At 36.7% G+C, this 23066-nt stretch overlaps 1 protein-coding gene across 8 annotated transcripts in view; it reads right to left on the minus strand.

Annotated features, from left to right (window-relative positions):
• The window catches only part of VEZT (vezatin, adherens junctions transmembrane protein), a 70884-nt gene that overhangs the window by 12049 nt on the left and 35769 nt on the right, over positions 1 to 23066 (minus strand). For 6 of the 8 annotated variants that reach the window (XM_067312309.1, XM_067312287.1, XM_067312266.1 and 3 more), the window contains 5 exons: positions 21826 to 22101; positions 16892 to 17041; positions 7252 to 7399; positions 3709 to 4040; positions 2704 to 2897 (listed from right to left, as the gene is read on the minus strand). In XM_067312309.1, the coding sequence (XP_067168410.1) occupies positions 2704 to 2897; positions 3709 to 4040; positions 7252 to 7399; positions 16892 to 17041; positions 21826 to 22101 (1100 nt within the window). The remainder of the gene's footprint in view (positions 1 to 2703; positions 2898 to 3708; positions 4041 to 7251; positions 7400 to 16891; positions 17042 to 21825; positions 22102 to 23066) is intronic. The other 2 variants (XM_067312272.1, XM_067312319.1) reach the window with 1 other exon arrangement.

Consider the following 23066-nt stretch of genomic DNA (forward strand, 5'->3'; position numbering starts at 1 on the left):
ATGCTAGTATCACCATCCATGAAAATGATGGAAGGGTATGAGAAAAGTACTGTTCAATCAATTAAATTTAAAGCCTTTGATGAGACAGAGTTTGACAAGATAAACTATTAAATGTAGCTGTAGGAAACCTGCTTTGACACAGAATGATTTAGGGCATGAAATGCTTACTGAAGGAGATCCATCTGTTTACACAGAAAATACTTAAAGATATGTAAAACTGCTTTAAAAATAAGTGATAGGCAGCTACCTAGGATGCCACAACTAGAATAACCCACAGTTCATCACAAGTCTTTAATGACTGGCAGCTTTCAGCTCATGGTTCTTTACGTTCTATAGAACATAGTGAGCTCTCGGTTTACCCCGCTCCATGGAGCAACATGGGACCGTCACTGTTGCAGCTGGTGAGCTGTCTCCTCCTTCTCCTGGATCCAAGCTTTCACATGCTGAAAGCAGTAGGGACAAGAAGGGCAAGCAAAGCTACATTTTTGCTCAATACATAAACAAGATAAGAACCAAAACCAAGGAAACAGTAAATTTAAGTAGTGGATATATTTTGCATTTATAGATGAAGAAACAAAAAAAGGTTTACTTTGTTTAATACCGAGCACAACTATGAGATACTGCCAAAAATAGTTTACAAATATATACAACTTTAAAGTAATGAAATATTTCCTCTCAAAGACTGGATATAAAACATCAAAAACAGCTCCCTCTTCAACACTGTTCACAACTGAGGTTGAAAATGGTATTCCCACAGCCCTACTATGGTTAGTTGAACTAAACACATATTGCTGAAGAAGTGTTAGGCATTCACTTTGACACAGTTTACTACCGCCATGGGGTTCTCACTACAGCTCTTGTCAAAAGGTTCATTTGGTATCAGATAATGGTGCATAAAGACTAAAGAAAGATGTGCTTAGCTTTTATATTATTTCAGCAGAAAGGTATCTTCTTGGGAAGAACTTTCAGAAAGCATTGAAAATTCAGAGAAAATGCTGACATGTAATGAAGTAATTCACAGAGTCACGACTGACAGACCAGCCGTTCAGATGTTTAAGATGACAGTGGAAGAATTAAATTTGCTTTCATGCACAGCTTTATAAGGTCAATTCACAGAAACTGAACCGAGTAGAAATGCATCACGAAAGTCAGATGTAGTCAGATAAAAATAGTTTTCAATGACTGACATAATTTAAAAGTAGCTCCTGCAGACTAATTCAGTAAACTTGTTGCAAAATAGAGATACAAACCCAGCACATTTCCAGAAAAGTCATGAGACAAAACTGAAAGTAAAGAAGGAATATTATTTATTTTTATTTCCTGCACAATCCTTCCTCTCTAAATCATACACCAATCTATTTTTGTACTGAATTTTAAAAGGAAGCAAGTTATAAGAAAAGTGTCTTCTGTGAAATTTATATACAAAGTAAAAATAAAACTAAAATGCCTAAAACCACTATGATATGCAGTTTAGAAATAACATTTAAGAAAAAGAAAAAAATAAAAGATCAGCAGCACTGCTGGTTGTAGACAGCATCAACAAAACATAACAGAATAGTACAGGCAGGTGTTATCAGATTACGTCCAATATTCTGATAGGTACTTTTATGCAACACTGACAGGGAATTAGTAAGACTAGATCATCAGAAAACAAATGTACAAACTTGGTTATACGGTGCCTGGGTCTGTATAACCAGGCTCAAAATGATCTGTAAAACCAGCTCAGTGCTTGCATTAGACTCCCCAGTGCTCCCAGGTCTGATGTAAGCATGAACAAGGTCAGCCTGGATGTCTCTTTGCCCACAGCAATATTAATCCATCTGCTGCATAATCCCCCCCCCCTTATATAATTAAGGGCTTAGCACATTAAAAATTTGGATTTCTATATATAACTTGTTGATACGCCAAATAACAATTTTCCTTTTGCAAAATCCCTATTACCAGCATTAATCTTAGATTCTGGGTTGCACCTTCCTAGGGCAGTATAAAAGGTCCTGGAAAGAAAAAAAGTTAGAAATTATTGGTTCAGCTCCACGTGTTCAGCTCCATGACAGCCTAAGCTCACTTCAATTATTTCAGGTAGCTATGATTCAGAAGGAAAACAGCATGGACAGCACAGGTCACTGGGTAGAGGGACAAAGGCAAAACTTTGGGATGTACTGCTCAGTGAGACTTTTCAGCACACAGAAGAATCTCTCCCTCTCTCACGCTCCAGCGGGTATTATATGCTCAATACATCTTCTACAATTTCAAACACTTCAAGAAATGTCATTGTCAAGAAAGTTTCATGACAATGTCATTGTCATTTCGATTACCCAAGTAATTTTTATGCAATTAAATGAAATTCTAACAATGAAAAGAAAAATATCTCAGGGTTGATTCACAGAAATACTATCCGTTCACACATCATCCACCAGTCAAAGTCAAAAAAGCCACTATTGGTTTATGTCCGGTAATGTAACAATTTGAATCCAAGTGTCTAATAAATTGTGTTAACATATTTACATTTTTTAGGGAAACAAAAGCCTCAATGTCATCGAGATGAAAAGTATGACACATGCATATCATTTTATCAAAGTCTATGGTTGTAGGACCTTCTCCAGCTGAAACTCAGATACACATGCTGAACAGTCTTTGGTCTGTTTGGCCATTCCATCTCTAAAGCATATTCCATTAGTTCATAAATTAACCTTTCATATTTACCTTTTTTATCTGGGTTTCTTCGACTCATTTTTTCCACCTGAGAAATGGCTTCTTCCCAGCAGCTGTTGCTTGCCTGGATATGAGGCTGAATAAACTTTAGTTTTTGTTCCAGAACCTGATGGGCTTCTGTTGTTAACTCATGTGTCTCCTTAGTGCTAACAAGTTTTTCAAGTTCATCCTCAAGAATTATTACCCTAAGTGATGAAGAGACAAATAAAATATCAATAAATATTTGACTTCATCATTTCTTCAAGTTTCATTTCATTAACATCCTGTTATTTTCTCCAAGCTCTCATGATCTGGTTTAGCCAAAACCTCAAAGCTGTCCCAAAATTTTAAAAATAAGACTCCTTTCTTGGCATGGACTCACTCACATTCATTATAGCAATCCTTAAATTTAAGATTAAAGGAGTAAGACAGTTTCAACTATTTCACCAAGGCAGTGACAAATCTTTAAAAATATTTGCTAGGTAGTTATTACAAGCTGAACTTTTTTATAAAGTGCTTGGTATGTTGAAAATCAATGAAAGATAAGTATGTTTTCAGATTTTTCAAGAGATTGACTAAGAGAGGAGAGATTTTTATGCACTGCTTAGTTTGGAAATTTCGCCAGATATTTAAAGAACAACCAGGAAACAATATTAGGTTCCATATTGGACCAAGGCACTTTGACTTCAGACTATGAGAAGATATGCCTAGCTGTCACCGCTGAAAGTTCAGAGACAGCAGTGGGCAGAGCATCAGAATACGAGTGGTGGAACAGAATCTTTTAAGAACTGTTGAGAGACTTCTAATGCCAAATAACATCTTTTAAAGTAGAGCCAATAATTTGGAAAAAGACACCTTCACTAAAATCAATTATGAAACAGAACAGGTATGAAGTACTTGCCATGACTATACATCTTTGTCTTTTTTGTTTTTAATCTGGGATATAAACTGACAACCCAAAGAAGTTTGAAGCCTTCTTCCCACAGGCATGTTCTCTTAATTCATGTATAAACTTACTCATTCAGCAGTGCCTTGAGATGAAGCTGCAAGCTGCGAACTGCTGTGTGGAGACTGTTCAGCTCTTTTGACTTCTGTTTTGTTCTGGTTGTCCGCTCAAAACCTGACTGATGCTGAGTTTCAAAGTACCGATAAAACTCATAGCTTCGCTTAAGCTCCTCTAAGCAGGCAGCATGTGTATGAGGTAGGCCTTGAGTCACATCAGACAAGATATGATGAGGCAAACATTCTGGGGACATCAAGGGCTTGGGAGATGCATTGGCTGGAGAGAGCAGCAGTACCAGTCTCCTGAAGAATTCTGAGCTCTGCCCTACCCAGAGCTGAAACAGAACCTACAAAACAAAGTAAGGTTAGCTGTGTGCACCTGGGAATATAGCCAGCCTCCAAAATAAATGTTCAGATGTATAAAGCAAAAACATTCCCCAACCAACCACAGGAACTCCCAAGAAATTGAGAAAATCTGCTGAATATTTTTGAAGGGTATCCACGTGAGTTCAGATCTTGTGAGCCTTAGATGACTGTGAATTCTTCTATGAAGTATCATATATGCAATTATGCTCTAAAGGTTCTCAGAGGCCTAAAACTTCATATTCTTTTCAGGCAGTCTCAATATTTACTATAATCTCCAAATATCCTATAGCTCATAAAGAGCTGCCAAAATTCCAGTGGCAGCAAAGACATTTTTTGCTTTGTAACTTCAAGCTATCATTTCTATGATCTGCTTACTAACTACTGCATTGCACCATACCCAATCTTGAAATGTGTACTTGAACAAAAACATTTTACATCTGAAGAAACCTGAGCTGCTAACTTGCTCTTTTTTTCAGCCAAAGTGAGAAATTTCACCAATGCCATAAAGAAGGAGGGGAAGGCTTATAAGAAATGGATCACTTCACAATGTTATATATGGCACAAATGAGGTCAGTCAGTCTGGGAACAAGGAAAGCCACCACTGTGATTTCTCAAGAACTTCCACTCAATTGAAATATGAAAATAAGGCTGGTTTTTCTTAGTTTAGACAAGACTTGTTCTAATGACACATAAGACCTGGCTATTTAGACCATGACAGAGCAGTAGCATCTTATATCTCTAAAATAAAAAGCAAAGGTTATGATACTTTTCTCTGCAACACCAGTCCCTATTAAAAGGGATCAGATTTAAGTAAATAAGAGGTGTAGTCTGAAATCTGTTTCAGCATTCTGTCTCTGAGGAAGACAAGGTAATTACCATGTCTTTTTTTCCCTCTCAACTACAAAACAGTACTAATAATTTACTTGTTCTGAGATTTTGGATTTATACGGTTTGTAACCAGCTATTTACATCTTTGCACTCGTACTATTATGGACAAGTAACAGTTTTTCCAATCTGTGAATGATCAAGAGCAAAACGCTCACAATAGTAACACAAAAAGTAAATGCTTTCAGATAGATAGGGTCAGATATACCCAGGGATATACCAAAAATACCTGGATATGAACTGATAGACCATTCCAAAAGAAAAAGAAATCTCAGTATGAAAAATGTGATCTGAACAGAACCTAGGGAGAAACACGCAAGACTGATTTGGCTGAGTGCTAAAAAACAAGCCAAGTGGAAAAAAAAAAAAAAAGCACAAACAAGAAGGCAGCAATCACCTAAGCATCCCTGAAGAAGGAGTGCTGCTCTGAATAAAAAGTCAGAACTCAGATTATAATGAACATAAAAGAAGGCCAATCCCTTCCCTTCAGACATAAGGCAGAAGTGACGACACACAAAAGGTAGCACACAAAAGTACAGGATTTCAGGAAATGAAAATAATAATCTGAGGATGAGAGAAAATGAAATTCCAAATGTATTCAGAGATGCAAAGAGCTTTTTTTGTCAATAACAACTTTTGATGATTTTTTTTGGCATTCAGCTTCACCCAAAACATCTAACCGGCTCTCCTTAGCTTGGATCAATATTTATTTTAAAGTGAAAATTTTTTACCCTCTAAAGCAGTCTAATTTGAGGACAAGGTAGCCAGGCTAAATGCAACACATATGTCATATGGCCTAGACATGGGCTTGAACGAAAATTAAAATACTAACCAAATCTGGATACACATCTGTATACTGCCTGCATTTTACTATAATAGCAAATTCTCTCTCTCAAAAAAAAAAAAAAAAAAGCAAAAAAATGAAGAGGACTATGCATAAAATCAGAGCTCCCAAAACAAACATGTCACAAGGTTATCCAAGTACATCCACTTGTGTTATCTAAATATGGATCTGCTTAGGACTGGTTTATGTTAATTTAGCATGATTCAACTACACCGCACCCAGGCTACTTCCCTGTTACCAGTTAAGGTAAACTGAGATTGGCTAGTTTGAGTTTAACTGCACCCAGAAAGCATTCCAACCAGTTCAAAATAGCTTGAAAACTAAATTCAGCTAAATCAGTGCAAATTGTATGTAAACAAAGACTTAGCTTACAAGCTTGGGCAACTGACTGGCTTCTTATGTTTAAAGAGAAGTGGATAAATAACTGGGCTTGCATAGTTGCAGTTAGAACTTCAGCTTATTAATGGCAAGAAAAAAATCCCAAAAGCTTACATCTGATGAAGCTCCTAGCTTACAACTAATTAGACTAAAGCCTCAAAGCTTAGCTACCACTACTACTGGTAACAGTTACTGCCAGAACAAAATAGATCAAGGTCTGGAATTAAGTGAATAAAATGCAACAAGAGTCCATAAAACACAGAAGCTACATAATAATGGAATTTTCCATTAAAAAAAAAAATGTTAAAAGGGAACTGCCTAGACAGAGAACCACTAGAGTGTAAAGGGTTTTGCAGTTGATCAAATTAGATTTTCTTTCCAATAGCAGACATGTACTCATGCAAATTAGAAATACTTAACATCTCTAAACAAGACAGATAAAAAGGTCACATATGATTGCCATTCTGTTCATTTAAATGTTTTTCAAAGATCAAAGAACTACACTGGTTCATGACAGTAAGGGATCTAAGTTTATGATTTCTGTTCTTCAGTGTAACTAAATGCAGCTATTACATTTGCAATTACAACTAATTTATATCTTTGGATGTCTCTCTTTTTATTGAAGTCAAGAGTTTAGCTAAAAAGAGATTAGTTGACTCTGCTGGCATCAAGTGAAATCAGAGAACAACAGATCGTTGAACAGCAATCAGAGAACAAAATCATGTTTAGGGAGGAGACTGATCCAGCTGATTATAAAACACTGATTTGACTTTAAGTGATTTACAGAAAAGATCCTAATGTTGTATTGAACAACTAACTTCTCTTCAATGACATGCAAAAAGAAATCACCTAAATGCCAGAAAATGTAAAACACATGATATGAGACTACTTATAACTCTCCTTCAGTTCAATCTGTTACTACAGACCAGTATGTAGGAAGTAAATAAATAAATAAACAAACCCAACACCACCACCTTAGGAAAAAAAAAAAGTGCCAAATAGTTGAAGCAGCAGAGCCTTATCACCACTGAACAGATTTTTGTGATAGTCTTCATGGATGCATTTGTCCTTCTAGGAGAGATTACCTTGAGCGCAGGCAAGCTGAAGCCATCTGTGAGATTGTGCGCCTCCTCTTCAGACACCTGCTCTTCGCTCAGCCCCAGACCCAGCTCCTTAAAAGGGACTACACAGATGTAGTTGGTCACATTGTCACTCTCAGAGTTTAGAGGGTAGGTTTAGCCAGAGTTAAGGGGGTTAACAAAGCAACGTTTGCAATAAGCACACAGAGAAGGCAAAAATACCTAGTAGGGTTTCTTATTTCTAGCAATTTATATGAAAGCACATACAATTCACCCAAATCCAGTTTAACTGAACATTTTGCAATCCTTATTCATAGCACAGGTTTTAAATACTCATAGAAATAGAAGACATTAAACAAAACATCTATGTCTAAATACCACCATCTAAAAAGAAACAAAATAAAACAGATTAATGAAAAATCTCTACATTCCTTTCAAGTGAGGAAATTATCTTATCTTTAAATACAAAATTGCCAAGAAGCAGCTCATGTCAGTCTTAAAAACAGAAATCAGATATTTAACAAAGTAAAGAGGAGAATAACACTTGTTCAATTTTAAGTTTCAAAGGTAGCCTACATAATAGTCCAAAATTAGGATCGTGGGACTTCCCTGTGAGTTCTGTTTAGTGAGGAGTGCCCAGAGATGTTTAAAATACCTGTTCTTTGACATTTCAGGTATTAACATGAACAGCAGATGCTCCCTGATTGTCATACTGTTAATCCAAAACCAAATTTCTCAAAGACACAATATCATGTAAAATAAGGTTTCATACAGCCAAAACTCAATTATCTGTAAAAAAAATTTTGTGAAGATAACAGTACTAATGTTCTTACTGCTTTCCTATTTCTCTCTGTGATGGCATTGACACTTCTTAGTCAAGAAAAGCGAGGGAAGTGTGGCTGTGATGCACTGTGCTCCTTTACCTAATTTGCAAATTAGCTCAATTAACAGCACAATTTAGGCCCTCATCCTGCAAATTCTGATTCATATATTGAATGATGTTCTTCTGAATAATCCCAGAAGGAATATGGGAATAATCCCATAATTCACACACAAAAATGTAAGTACATGAGAAAAACACTTGCAAACATGAAGGTCTTGGAGACTGGCTGTTTCAAAGACTACTGAAATCAACAGTAAACTTTCTATTAGCACTAATTATCATTAGCTCAGTTTTTGTGTACTTTACAGTGATCTCAGGATAAGCAAGTTACCCTCTCTGAATCGCAATTACTCTGTTCCCCATTCCCCATGCCCAAATGCAACACAGGAAGCTCTGGTTGAGAAGATGAAAGGTATAACCTAAAAACGTGCATCTGGCTTCAATGCACATCAGCAGTCAAGTAAGTGTTTGAACCTTTCAAAAACAATGAAACTGAGCAGATAGGAAGAGACTGCAACGGAATAAAGCTGTTGTTATGCAGCAATGCTTTGCATTTGCAAGTCATTTGTGACTTACTTCAGAAACATTTTAAATGCACAATTCCACATCCTCAAGGGAGCGATCAGCTTCAAAAGTTGACTTGTGCTAATTTACAAGGAACTACCAAGACTACGCAGAACATCACAAACCATACAGTAGGACAAAACATTTCCAAACTTCTGCTGCTGCCAGATAAGCAGGTTCTCAACTGGGAATTCAATAAAGGCACTAGGCATTTTGAACACATGGTTTCCCTTAACCTTTCTTTTTCTCTGATCATGCACTACTTGAAGATTTCACAGTCCCCTGGATGCCCAATTTTATTGATTACATAGCTGTAAAGCCACCATAATAATCTTGACAGGAACAGCAGTGAACTTATATCTACCAACATGATTCAGCACACTTAATTCTGAATATGAAAAAAAAACAAAACAAAACTGTGCTATCCCAGCTCTCTCTCACAATTTTTAGCTGTCAATCTTTCAATAGTTAGCAATTTTCTTCAGATGCTAGAATCATGAGACTCACGTGAGAACTTATTGTTTTTAAAAATGCACATTTCCAACCCTCAGAACTGTGGTGAAATGCTTAAAAAGCAGGAAGGAAGCACCATATGACTTGGACACCAGAAGACAGATAAAAATATTTCATACACTAGACAGCATTTATTTTAAAATAGCACTAATTTTAGGCTAACCTCATGCTGAGGAATGAGAAGGAGGACTAGTTCAAAATTTCTGTATGGTTTCTGTATGGTTTGAATAATTATCCAGTCACAAAATAGTGTATTTTCTCTAAAACAGAAACTAGTGTCACAAGTATATCTTTGCTTTGCAAAAGTAAATAAAAATATTTGCAAAGCATTTATGAAAATAAGGCCTTAATTTAAACTACGATCCTTTCCTTTATATTTTAGTTTTACAAACTCAATGCTCATCTCTTGGATCACATAAAGCCCCCTGAGAAGTACTTGTCTCCGTCTAATCTGTTTTCTGAGGAAGCTACAAGTTCCACCCCCTTTTACTCCTAGATTTTCCACCTGCTAAATTCTCATAGGACTGAGAACATAATAGTGATTTGCTCCAAAAAAAATTTACCACTTCAGTAGAAGAATTTTGCATAAAATAAAATTTTTGTGACCCAGGAAAAAGCAATGCTACATGTCTGTCCTCTAAACAAACAAATGAAGCTCTCCCTAATTTGTCCTCAAAGTCCAGAAAGAAAGAAGCCTCTAAGTGTACTTTAGAAGCACGAGTGCAGACAAAAACCTTCAAGGCAAAGGACTCAGGAACACAATGTGCGGTGGCCATCGATACTGCCTCGCACAAACTTGGCATCAGCTGGGGCAGCTCTTCTAAATTAACCTGACAGAATGCCCAGCAGATGGAGCACATGGGATGAGGATTTTTATCTCCTGCAGAAATAAAAGTCAGGTCAAAATCCTTTAGGACCAGTTATCTAAAAGACTAATTATATTCCTTGTTAATCCTTCCCCGCAACAAGAAGTTTCCAACAGCATGCACATCTTGAAATGCAATTTGAATATATGTGGATTTCTAAGAAAGGGTGAAAAACAGCAACAACAGCAAAAAAACACGCAGGGAACATTCACATTAAGGTTGTGTAAAGAACTGACTGTAGCTCCAGATTTTCAGCATAAAAACTCTCAGGCAATGGTGCATCTCTCAAATGGGTCATTTGGCCAAATGAGCCACTTCCCAATGCTATATATCAGCTAGGGATTCCCAGTGGACTCCTGCATCTCCTACCTTGCCCTCTTCTATTGTAACTCTACTATTTGTATTTATATTTGTTAAGCGAAAGCAGAAGAACTGACCATATACCTCCAATAGCTTCTTAAGGACTAAACTTTTAGAAAGTTTAAACATATACCCCATATGCACACATTTCCTTATTGAACTTTTCTCCAGAACATACATATTTTTTAGCTAATGTTTTCTATAAAGCAAAAAATACAATAACTGAACTTAAATTTTTCTAGGTCTTTGCACAAACACTTTATTTGCCTGTTTAAGTCATATTCATTACCAGTTTGGAACAAGAGAAGGCAAAGCTACTTAACAATAACCTCTACAAACCCAGAATAAAATATCTGTACAGTGAATATCTAATCTCTGGCAGGAGGCTGATCTTATTTACCTGTAGAAAACAAGAATACTAATGCACCCATGTAAACAAATCAGTACCAGTGCTTTGCTCTTTGAAATCACGTTCCCACATAAAGATTTAACAGGAGGGACTCACAACATCCCTGAGAAATCTGAGCTGCTCTTCTCAAAATTCTCACCTGCCCACCAGGCTGGAAAGGACGAGCAAAGCATCTAATCCGATATTAACAAAAAAAATATTTCACTGAAAAAGTCCCAAGCATCTTTACTCAGACCTTGCAGAGTCAGACTTCTGATTTAGGCTTTTCTGACCCAAAGAGAGTACAACGTTTTGTAAAAATGAAACAAACTCACTGTATCGAGGTGGGCTGGCGACTAAACCTTATAACCTTTAGCTTACTGCTTTCTTGTGTGAGCTTTCTTTCCCAAGATAAGAAAGTATGTGCTGTTTTAATATTTCAATATGCAATAACTAAATTTTTACAGGGGAGGAGTAGAGCAAATTTGCAAGTTTCCCTGAGCTCAGTGCATCTCAAAAATGGGGACTACATTTTATATCCTACAGACCAAGGTCCTTTCCACTTAAATGATGCAAGTGCTCATTCCATTTAAAATATTGCTATCCATGTCTGTTTTTATAACACTATTTACTCCTTGCCATAAGGGAACATCTTACATTTACAACAAAATTAAAGTTGCTTGAGTTTATATGGCCAAATTCCCAGGTTCCACCTATCGACACAGTTCAATGGAAATCACAAGTATCATACCATCTTTCACTTTGGAGGAGACCATTAACATCATTCATCAACAAAAGCCACAAAATTTTCCCCATCCAATACGATTATAATTAAATCAGTGAATAAGTTATAGATTCCACAAGACTCCTAAGTATAAAAATATTAAGCAGCTAGCACACTGACTGATGTTTTTTACCTCTGAGTTACTATACAATCCAACTGGGTACAGTGCAGAGGTCTCTTGAGCTAGTAGTGAGTGAACTGGTCTGCATAACATCCTGTAAAGAGTTAATCCAAAGTGCCTAATTTCTGGCTTCAGCTTTCAACCACTGCATCCTCCTATACCCTTATCTTCTAGATTAAAAGAGAAATATCCTTCTTCTCTCCCCTCTGGCTTTTTCTTCTATAGCTGTGAGTATCAATGTACCTTGACCAATATGAATGAATCAGAGTAAGAGTGGAATGAGAAAACGTGGAATTGTTTCTGCAGGTAACGCAAGCTGTAAGGCATACAACTTTCCATCTCATTAAAACCTACTGGTCCGCCAAGTCTGACACCAAAGCTTGGTGTTAGTTAAAGTATAATTGCATCTTTTTTCCTACTTTACATGGGAAAAAAGGCTAATTATTAAGATATTTATTTCAGTGAATACTCACTGAAGGGAGCTGTCTAGCTACAAAGATGGCAAACTAGCCACAGGCAAATACTGCTAAACTTCCAGTCTCACTGAACTAAGTAACAATGACAGTATCGGGTTTATGCAATTTGTATTGCCATGATTAAAGCTATGAATTCAGATTTTTAATTCTCTGGAACAGCTTCACCAGACAGCTCTCCCTCTAACACATTTGAGATATATATTATCATAAAAGCCTAATCTGTCACGGATATTTTGGTAGTGTAAATAACCACTGATGACAGGTATAAAATATACACTTAATATATATCAGCTACATTCAAAGACCAATACCCTCCCTTAACATTTAAGATGTAGTTAATCATTTATTTTTACCTAAATCTCTGTTCTCTAGTCATTCATTTACGTCTACAATTAATACTTAGATTACCTACAGTTTTTAAGACTCAATCTAACAATTGCCAGCTGAGCCCCTCAAGTATATTTTCTTCCTTTCCTTGCTCAAAGTTACATACAAAGCAAGTGGCTTAGGTTCAAAGTAGTTTCTCTTTGGTTTCCAGTATGACTAGTCTTCATGCAATAAATTCAAAGTATGAATTTTATAGCTTACCTCAGAAATAACCAAATACAAATACATTAAAATACATGTTCAGCAACCTACTGAGATTACTACTAAAAAAAAATCTCTCAAGGCAGTGTAAATTAAAGCAGCAGCAAGAACTTTGCAGTTTGTATTTGTTGACAAAACATTCAGAATTTTGAGAGGTGCAAATCTATAAATGTTTTGTAAGATTAAACTTTTCTCTATTTTACTGTATAATTTTAAAGTTCTGGATTTAAAACAATGTAAGTATGCAAATTCACAGTAAAATTTAGCTCAAGTTTATTCATACATCTGTACAACCTCACTCACTGAAATGACGTTTTGTGGGCAAAAAATTGCTACTTTGAAATAGATTTTACTTATTTATGAAAACCTTTTGACTTAACCGCATGCATGTTCAAGCCGTCTTAGAAAACAGTTCCTTAGAGAGGCTGTTTAGCCATTTTGTTAAGCATATATAAATACATATTTTCAAAGAAGAAAAATTATCATCTCATGTTAAGCCATAACTGAGTGAACTGATCTTGCTGCAAATTAATTTAAAAAGGGATATTCTGACATAGTAAACTTGAAAAACACTTTGGCTACAGATATTTCTACTAGGTTATGAATATATAAGAATGTTCTGCATGAAACCTTAGCCTAAATGTAAGTATACCTTTTACTGCATTAGTGAATTGAATACAATTTTCTGTATTACTTTAACTATTATATGTAATAATAGACATGTCTCAGCTCAAGATCTGTTTACTGTAGCCTTAAGGCAACAATTATCTTCACTATATTACAGATCTCAATCCCAAATTGTAAAGCTCATTATAAGAAACAAGAAGATGAAGGCTTATTTCAGGGCATATTCCACATTATCATCCTTTTGTACCACTGTACCACTTAGGAGGCCTAGTCACAGACTAGGACTTTATTTTGATAACTGGACATCACACAAAAAAATGATCCCTGGAGCCAAAAGGCTCACCACTGAAGCTGAGTGACAAGCATTTAGCTCATGTAACAGCATCAACTGAATACTGCCAAATGAGGAAAGCCAACTGTAGTATAAAAGTTTATCTCCCATTTCTATATAAATGTTTACATGAAATGCACACTCCACGGTTCAAAGCTGTCCTGATTATTTGATAAAATATCTTATTTCAATGTCAGACTCTCAGGAAAAGAAAAGCAGACAACGGCATTAGAAGTTTGGCACAGCAGAAGAAAGTATCGTGAATCATGTCGTCAAATGATGTCAATGAATACTGCACTGTGGAAGGAAATGAAGTTGTGAGAAGTTGTATCATGTGAAGATCCCGTCCCACTTTCATAATCTTTGATTCTCACACTCCAAGTGCTGTGCCCAGTCAACTGACAGAGTTTTGACATATTGTTTCTCACCCCACCTGATTCACACTGACATTGCATGTCCTATTTAGTTGCTTACATTCTTGAGAAATTATTAATTCCTTATTCTTTAAAGAAGAGAAAAATGGCTAAAAAGAATGATCAGTCATCAATTAAACCGGAACTAAAGCTTTCATCTTTAGTGTATTAGCTGTGAAGATTCAAGATTTGTTGTCCTTTAGACTAGTTGGCATTTCACACATTAAATTCCTATTGAAAGCTGTTTCAAGTAAAAATAAATCAGTTTTTCCGCTTGCCCAAATACAGAGATACATCTGCTTTGTTACAAAGATAGAAACAACATGCAGTACAATAAAAAAATACTTATTGAAACCGTATTATGACTATCCAGGAAAGACAGTCTTTGTCTCAATGTCATTTTGTAATATTGTTCCAAATGTTAAGTATTTAGAATGTTTGTCTAATATTTTTTTTCCTCTGATAAAGGAACTTTATTTTGCTGTGGCTGGCGCAAATCATTAATAGTGCTACTAAATTCATGGCTTTCACAATGCTCAGAAAAAGGAAATCTCAAATAGCAATTCATTAGTTCATACTCAGAGAACCTAGGGGAATTTAACTCAAAAATATGTTCTGACTTTATGTAAAACCAGAGCTTTTCAAAAAGAATTGTAGAAGTCAGAATTGGGATCTCATTTCCAGGCATTTGACGGTTCTTTTCCTTTTATTTATCACCTTACTTCTTTATTAAATCTCTCCAGTTCCTTCTTCTCCTTGCTGTAGGCCAGATTTGTGCTAACAGTCTAATGATGGACAAGGGTTTAAAGTTGTCATAAGTGGCAGCTGTGAGTGCTTTTGACATGAAGGAATCTCCAGCCCCTCCAGCATAACAGTAATATTTAATTGCACAAGGCAGTGGAATCTATTTGAAAGACGCTCCTTGCCATCAGTGCCCATATGATAAACACAGTACCTGTTGAATTTTCAGGCATTCGTGATATGCAGGGAAAACTACAAATTAAGACAACTTGGAGCTATCCCGAAGCTGCTCTTACTTATCCTAGCAGGGAGGAGGAATCCTTTACTCATCCTCCTCACATTTAAATTCCTTGTTTTCGGTTTGCATGCACTGCAGAGTAGACCCAGCCTGTATCTCAACTCACATGCTGCCTTTGTATTTTTTTCCATTACATTCTGCAAAAATACAATACTTCTCTTTCCATTTGTCAAGAACCTATACACATGTCAGCTTCACAATGTTTTTTGCCATTTACTTCTGCTGGCCATTACTACTGTGATAATTGCACGATAATTTGCTATAAGGGAACTTCCATCTTAAAATCATTCAAAGACAGACATAAATGTCAAATTACCCAAAGTAAACAAAACACATTCTTCTCTTCAGTTCCTTAATTTAAGACTCATTTCATCAGCTCAGCTGTTACAAAATTAAATGACGATCTAATACACACCAATATTCCTTGAACATATAACCTCTGTAGCTACAGCAACAATCTACACACCTTTCCATAGCCACTACTGGACTTCCTTTCTTCATAGCGGAGGAATATTTGGGAAGGCCACATTGATTGACTCCGTTTTCAGTTCGTTCTCTTCCCATGTTCTTAAAGTGATTCTTGATTATTTCCAACCTAGGTATCAGTTGTTCTCATAAACTTATTTGAAACAGACACTCAGAATATTTTTTCTTTCTCTATATAGCAAATACACCTTATTCCCCAGAGCTAAAAGTGAAGTCTTGAGCCCAGAATGGGAATTCCTATCCCTACAAGTTATTACTTTGCAAACAAATACTCATTTCCTTCAAAGTAAAACACACGCACTCTTAGCTGTGTGTGTGTGTGTGTGAGCATGTGTCTATGCACGTGTGCATGCACTCACATCATCACTCAATATATCCATCTACTTGCCAGGCAAGATATATTAATCAAATGTTATGTTCCAGGGAGACAAAACAAGTCATTTGTCATGACAGATGACAAGCATGACAGCATTTTCAGTGCTTGCTTTACCACCAGCTTTTGTTTCCATGCATGTGGTTTTCCAGATCAGGAATAGGTATGTTTTCTTTTTTACTATAATACAGGGTGAAGACGTTGTTATTTCCCACGCAGTATAATAAACATAGAAAAGCAACTTGAAATGCTAATGCCATAAAAGAAAGTCTACAATTCACTGAAGAAATACAGATGATGCTTCATGAAACTGAATCTGAACAAAGTGTTCTAGTTTGATTCACTTGTAAATGTGCTCTTCAGCTAATTAATATAGTAAAAGCTCCATCCAGCTTGTCTGAAACAGAAAATCAACTTACCTTTGGGCTTGGGGATGACAAGTGAAAGGTCATACGGTTCACAGGAGAGGTATTTTGGTGCAAGGGAAAAAGATGACTGAGAGGAATTATAAAACAAAACCTCGAAGGACTCTGAACCACATATCAGTACGCGCACCAAAGGCACAGGCATCAGTAACTGGGACAGTGTTTTCAGTATATAGAATCTTATCTCACACTGCACAGTACAGAAAAGAGAAAAATTTTAAGAATATTCCAAACCATGCACAAAGCACAAAGTTACTATGCTTTTCCCTGATACCTTTTCCCGATTTCTTGTATAGCTGTAATTAGATACTGCATATTTCTAGTCATACAAACTCTTAACATTGGCACAACTACAGATAGGTAAGATTAATCGAATATCTGAACTGGTGGTTTTTTACAGAAAGGATATTTTTTCAGCATATACAGAGTAGCCAGTCTTGAAGCTCGAAAGTTGGCTCTGACAGATCGATAAACAGCTTTCCGGAGACCAATAAGATGCTGACTAGGATGCTGTCCAGCTTTATTAAATGGGCAAGCGGCACTGACCCTGTCAAGCAAACTTGAAAAGTAAAATGTGATACAACTGTACAGATGTCCTAAAGTATTTTTAAAAGACAGTACATCAGTTTTCATATTCCACTACTTACAAAACTTTTTCAAAATGGCTCAGTAAATACAGGAGCAAAAAAATTCCTTCACATGAAAGGTAAATTTAATCAAAAATTTAGATAAAAGTCTTGGATGCCTCATCAGAGGACCTGATTCTATACTCATGTGAGCCATGGCAAAACTTGTACGGACATCTATGTTCTCCAAAGTACTCAAAAAAAAAAATACACTAAAAGCAGGTGGGCCATAACATTTCCTCTGATACAAAACTATCACAAGCCCACTGTAAGCTTTTGGAGTTTTAACACAAAGATATTTAACACACACCTCTATATGCAAATTAAACTTTTTGCTCTATAAATCATTTTTGCAGAAAAAAGTGCTAATACATACCGTTATTTGTGCAAAACATTATTTTCTCTCAACTTTTTCCCTCCTGAATTTTAATGGCAGTACATATGAAAAAATAATATCCAGTTATCTCTATTCATATAGAGTCTGATTCCCAACTAAGGCTATGAGACTGAAAATAGCTTAGGCAGACATTTCATCCACTCTACTTGCTGCCACCATTTCTGCTAGAATCATTTCAGGAATGGACATGGTGTGGACAGCAGGACCGATGAATTGTTTGGGGAATGGGAGCCTGCTCCTGCTGTCACCTTTGCCGGGACAAGGTAAGGGTGTGACTTCGTGTCTTCAGTCACGAGAAAGAGACAAGCTTACAGGGAACCTGGAAAGACTGGGGTGGGCTGCTGCCTTGAAGACACTTTCAGTAGCCCACTTCCATCTGACTCAAGAGCTGACTAAGCCAGCAGACCTGACACTGCTGGAAATGTCGGTCCTACAGCACAAACTTAGCTTGACCATGCCGTGCACTGACTGGGAGGGAGAATAGCTTATGGCCTCCCACTGTCAACTAGGAAAAGCAAGGCAGCCCACCCAGTGAGCAAGGCTGGGCCTTTATCAGTATATTAGGTATGCTTAATGCAAAGGAGATTTATGCCAAACAGCAATATACTAAATATGAAGTTAAAATATCCTCATACTATATTAAGATATCATCATACCATATTAAAATACGAAAGTGATACTAAAATAGTTTACATAACATCTCATAGACTATTTTAAAATATATAAAGTAAAAACAAACCGTGTTAATTTCAGTTTCTAAAGCTAACAATATTAAACTGCTAGTTGTGCCACAGGTTTCACTTGGGGACACAGCATGTAATATAGTACATGCCAACCTCTAATACTTTCCTAGCTTTTTAAGATAACGGTTGCAAAAGTTTACGGATAAACTCTCACATCAGTTTGTAGACTCAGGTTCTGGGTGAATGTCAGAAGCAGGTCCAGAGAAGAAGAGTAAAACTATTCTACTGTCAAAAAGAGAAACCAATCTATGTTCTGCTACAGCAACGTAGGCATTTCCAGCTCCTTTGCAGAACAAATACTGCACAACTCATGCACTGTATGTAGTGCCAGTACTTAGCAAAACAATTTGTTTTGCTCCTGGGAAGGTTTGTTTCAGTGCTATTTATAAGATAAGTCTTTATTCCAGTAATGTTAAATTAATGTAATATGCCATAAATTTCTATGTGCCAGACATGCCACATCCCTACCTTCCTAATGTTCCATTTATCTTCTATTTATTGTAATTGGCCTTACAAAATGTTACCAGCTTTGTGTACAATATACAAAATAGCAAGAAGGAATCTTGCTATTTTACTAAAATACACACTAAAATACACAAATAGAAAGAATAAAGGCAAGGATGAATTTCTTCTTTCCTATTATTCCAAACCCATTTCACTTGTGAAGAACCATGACATATTTCTCCCTTAGGCTCACAAGCCAAATTTTAAATAGGCTCTCACTTTTAACAAACTTGTACAGTCAGACATTAATAAAATCCAATATGACAGCAGTTCTACAAAGACACTACATACCCCAATACATGCTTGTAGAGCCTGATTCTACTTTAAAACATACTAGGACAGCAGTATTTTGAAGAAAGCTACTTATCTCAGTGACAGACAAGGAAATAACTGCTTTCTGCTTATTACTGCAGCCTCTTATTACATATCTGTACAGTTTTCCTTTCGTCATGTGCAAGACGAGGGAGATACGTTCATTAGCCAGCGGAAATTCCAGGCGGCAACCTGTGATAGGGATTCACTTGTTTAATTGCAACAGAGCCAGAAATAGTGCCATTCTGCCTGAGCAGAGCGCTCTCCTGCCTTGGCTACACAATTTTTGTAATCCAAACTCCCCTGGTGAAAGCTCAGGCATCTTTGCGTGGCACAGCTTGTACCACACAGACATGCCCTGAACGACAACAGCAGCGTTAAACAGTTCTGAAGGCCAATCTGACATCAGGACAGTCAGTTGCCTTTGACAGCAACTAATGTAAAGGAGGCCAGAAAGGGTTCTTCGTTTCCTTTCTAAGTGGCTGCTGTGGTTTTTGGGGTGGGAGGGGAAGAGATGAAGGCAAAATGATGCTCTAATGGGTTAAACAATGGAGACCTGACCAAAATCTTGTGGAGAATAATTCAACATTTATAGAAACAGTGAAATATCAAATAACCAGGGACAAAGAGGATAGAATAAAGCAAAGCCATAGATCTTTTAAAGCATATATAAGTCAGGCTATGAGAACGCAGCACTGGATGGTGCAGTGGAGAGAAGAAACTGCTGTGGGATGCAGGCAGAGAGCTTTGGACCAAAGCTTACCTGGGCTTTTGATAAAAAGAGTTTAGTATAAGTACAACTAATCTATTTCTGGACTCAGTATATTTAGATGCCAGCTCAGGTATCTTTCCATTCATCACACGGTTTATGCAGAGTCCAGACCATGCAGGGCTAACAGCATACTAAAACAGCAGCATACATATCAACAAGCAGGGTACTCTGCTACCTGGTTGAAAACCCCCACAAAATTCCTTCAAGGGTGAAAAATGGTACAAGATGATACTCATTAACTTTTCAGGTGCCACCATTTCCAATGCCACATGACACACTCTGAACAAACATTAAGACTTTGACAAGGTTACTGCTGGAGAACATACTAAACTTTGTTCTGCTGAGGTTTACTGTAGCAAAAAACTGGAAGGAAAGAAGAAACAGCTACCTTTTTGGATCATACATGAAGTGTTATCTCACACAAAGAATTGCATGCCCTGCGTAGCAGCATCTCTTACATATATGTATGCAGAGAAGGGCACACTGGAGTTAGAACTTCCCCCAGACTACACCAGATCAAAACCTGTAGGGCACCGAATTCTTCATACTGGACAATTATTCCAAAGAGGAGGCTGGCACAGTCAGACTTCTCCCACTCCATCCAGACTCCCAAATCTCTTGAAAAGCTTGCCAGAGTTTTAAATAAAGGGACTATTAGATCAAGCATCAGCTTATAGACAGTCTGGTTTTTGTTAATCTGTTATCTAAGATATGCTGTAAAAGAACAAGGAACTAGCCATTTAGACATTGACCACAAGTTCATTTGCTTAAACTTAGGAAAAAATCCAAATATTTTTCTCATCTGTAATTTGGACAAGCCCTAACAATAATTTCTTTTAAGAATCTGTTTGCAAAGATAAGAATGACTATTGCTTAACTATATGCTTCCTCAGCAAAAAAAACATAGCTAGGCAGTCCTAAGACATGCTTACACATTCCAAAGGGAGAATAACACATTTCTTCAGCGAAGTGTAATGAAGGTATCTCGAGCTAGAAAATTAATTCAAAATGTGAAGTCTACAGTTTCCAGCTTGCATGTAACAACATGTGCTTGAGAGCAGAAGAGTTGATCTGGCATGAACGAACCTCTTGGTGCACACAGGGGAATTGTTACTGTTTTCAGAAAGAAGCCAACTGGATTTTAGTTACTGGCATTTCTCACCTCCTTTAACCTTAAGTCTAACAGGCTCAGGTATTTTTCTAGCAATAGCTTGTTTCAAGGGAAAGGGACACCTGGCAGTGAGAATGCACACAAGTGGGCCTGTTGCCTTGAAGATCAGTGCACACACTGAGCACGTCCTGGTGTCCTTTTACACAGCAAATAAGCAAACAGTAGCCAATTAGCTGCAAGAGCCAAGTAACTAGGAAAACTCTCCTATCCTTTAAGTGCACAGAGGCAAATTCAGCAGCAAACAATTTAAGGTTCTAAACATCTCAACAATTGTACGCAAGAAAAATAAGCGTTTGAAACTTTTTTAAGGGGGGAAATGACCGTTGATGGTCTCTTCTGATTACTGTGTTCTCATTACTTCAGACTCTTATTTGTTAAATAAAAATGGTTTTCATCTTGTATACTAAAATAAGAATTATTACTTACAGGTCAGTTACACCGATTTGGTAACATAAGATACTAAAAAACCCAGCTCCTGAAAATGGTTAACTAAACTGGTTCAGAGTCCATTTCACTCATTTATTTCACTGACAGCATTGGAGAAGATTTTGAAAAGGCTTAGTTGCCCAGTTCAAAGAATTTGGGGAGACTTAAAACTCTGCATCCTGAAGGAGAATTAACACCTAGTTGTTACGATTCATATTTCTATGCTGACAAACATAACTATGGTAATTATACTGTTCTACGTAAGTGAAAAACTTTAAGTATTATGTTTCTCAGTAATTCTACTCACTAGGGAAACAGTGTAATGGGACTATTTTAGAAGACATCTGGTTTGAATGGATCTGTGTATTAAATAAAGTGAAATATAGACTCACAGGGTAAATCCTCTGGAAATTACTTCAGTCTCTTGAATGAGTCGCAGAGCTTTTCTCACAAGATTAGTAAAAGCTCGGCTATTTGCCACTGTTTCTTCCAGCTGAAGGCAGTATTTTCGCAGGGACATTTGCAACTTGGCTGTCCTCCATGTGCCCCACACTCGTAAGACGGCATAGACGAGCAGAACTAGTCCCCACAGTGGCCAAGATGATTCCTTCCACCATGAAGGAAGCATAAGCAGTCCACTTACAAAGGCAAGCGACAGTGAGACATCCCTGCAAACAGAGAAAGGAGCATCATCTGCAGATTCCTGAGGTTAAACAAGTGGGAAAATCATCAAGTACTGGATTACAACATTTGAGATTTTATTATGAGGCTTTTATGCAGGTTCTGAAGGTAGCTGTAAATACCAAAAACAACTCCTGCGTGGCAGATTTAGATGTACAGATGCATGATATTATTGGTCAGTACAAATTATATTACGGTTTTGGGGTTTTTTTTTTTGAATGACACAAGTGAAAGAATGATGTACCATTTTGACAGGTCAGTTTCTCTTACACACATGACTTAAAAAAAAAAAAGAAGCGACTACTCAGCATTTTAAGTAAGGGTGGATAGAAACTGGAATATCTGTATTTCCAGGTTCAAGAGGACAGTAGCAAAGGGCATGTTTCTTCTGGGTAATGAAATCCTCAAGTAATGACAGATTTATTTTTTCCAGATTCTGACTCATTTAATTTGGACACCAGTATATCACTAGTTTTTAAACACTTTTTAAGAAAGACAGCTTCAAGAATAATTTTAAATAATTTGCCAGCTTTTAAAAATGCTGAAAGAACAAGAGTCATTGGTATAGCATATCAACTATTTCTCAAGGGCATTTTTAAAACTTCATAAAACTGTTATTTTCATTTAGAAAGATTCAACAAAAATAGGTAACTGCTAGAAAATAAACTGTGTTTTATATATAGTATTATAACTGCAATTTTGTAGTATTATAACTGCAATTTTGTAAAATTATAATTATTACAGTCTTTGCAAAAATGGATGGGATATGGGCTTCAAGGAGCATTTTTTAGCTTTTTTTTTATAGAAAAATCTTCATTTTTTTCACCCCTTAAAGCCGTGTATCCTATATATTTGGTCTTGAAAATATTCACAAGGAATATTTCCCCATTTCCAAATCAAAATATGACTGCTAGGCTTCTAGTTTGTGGACAGTTTTGTAGTCATATTTCGA

Source organism: Apteryx mantelli, chromosome 1 (genome assembly GCF_036417845.1).
Source record: "Apteryx mantelli isolate bAptMan1 chromosome 1, bAptMan1.hap1, whole genome shotgun sequence".
NCBI classification, from domain to species: domain Eukaryota; kingdom Metazoa; phylum Chordata; class Aves; order Apterygiformes; family Apterygidae; genus Apteryx; species Apteryx mantelli.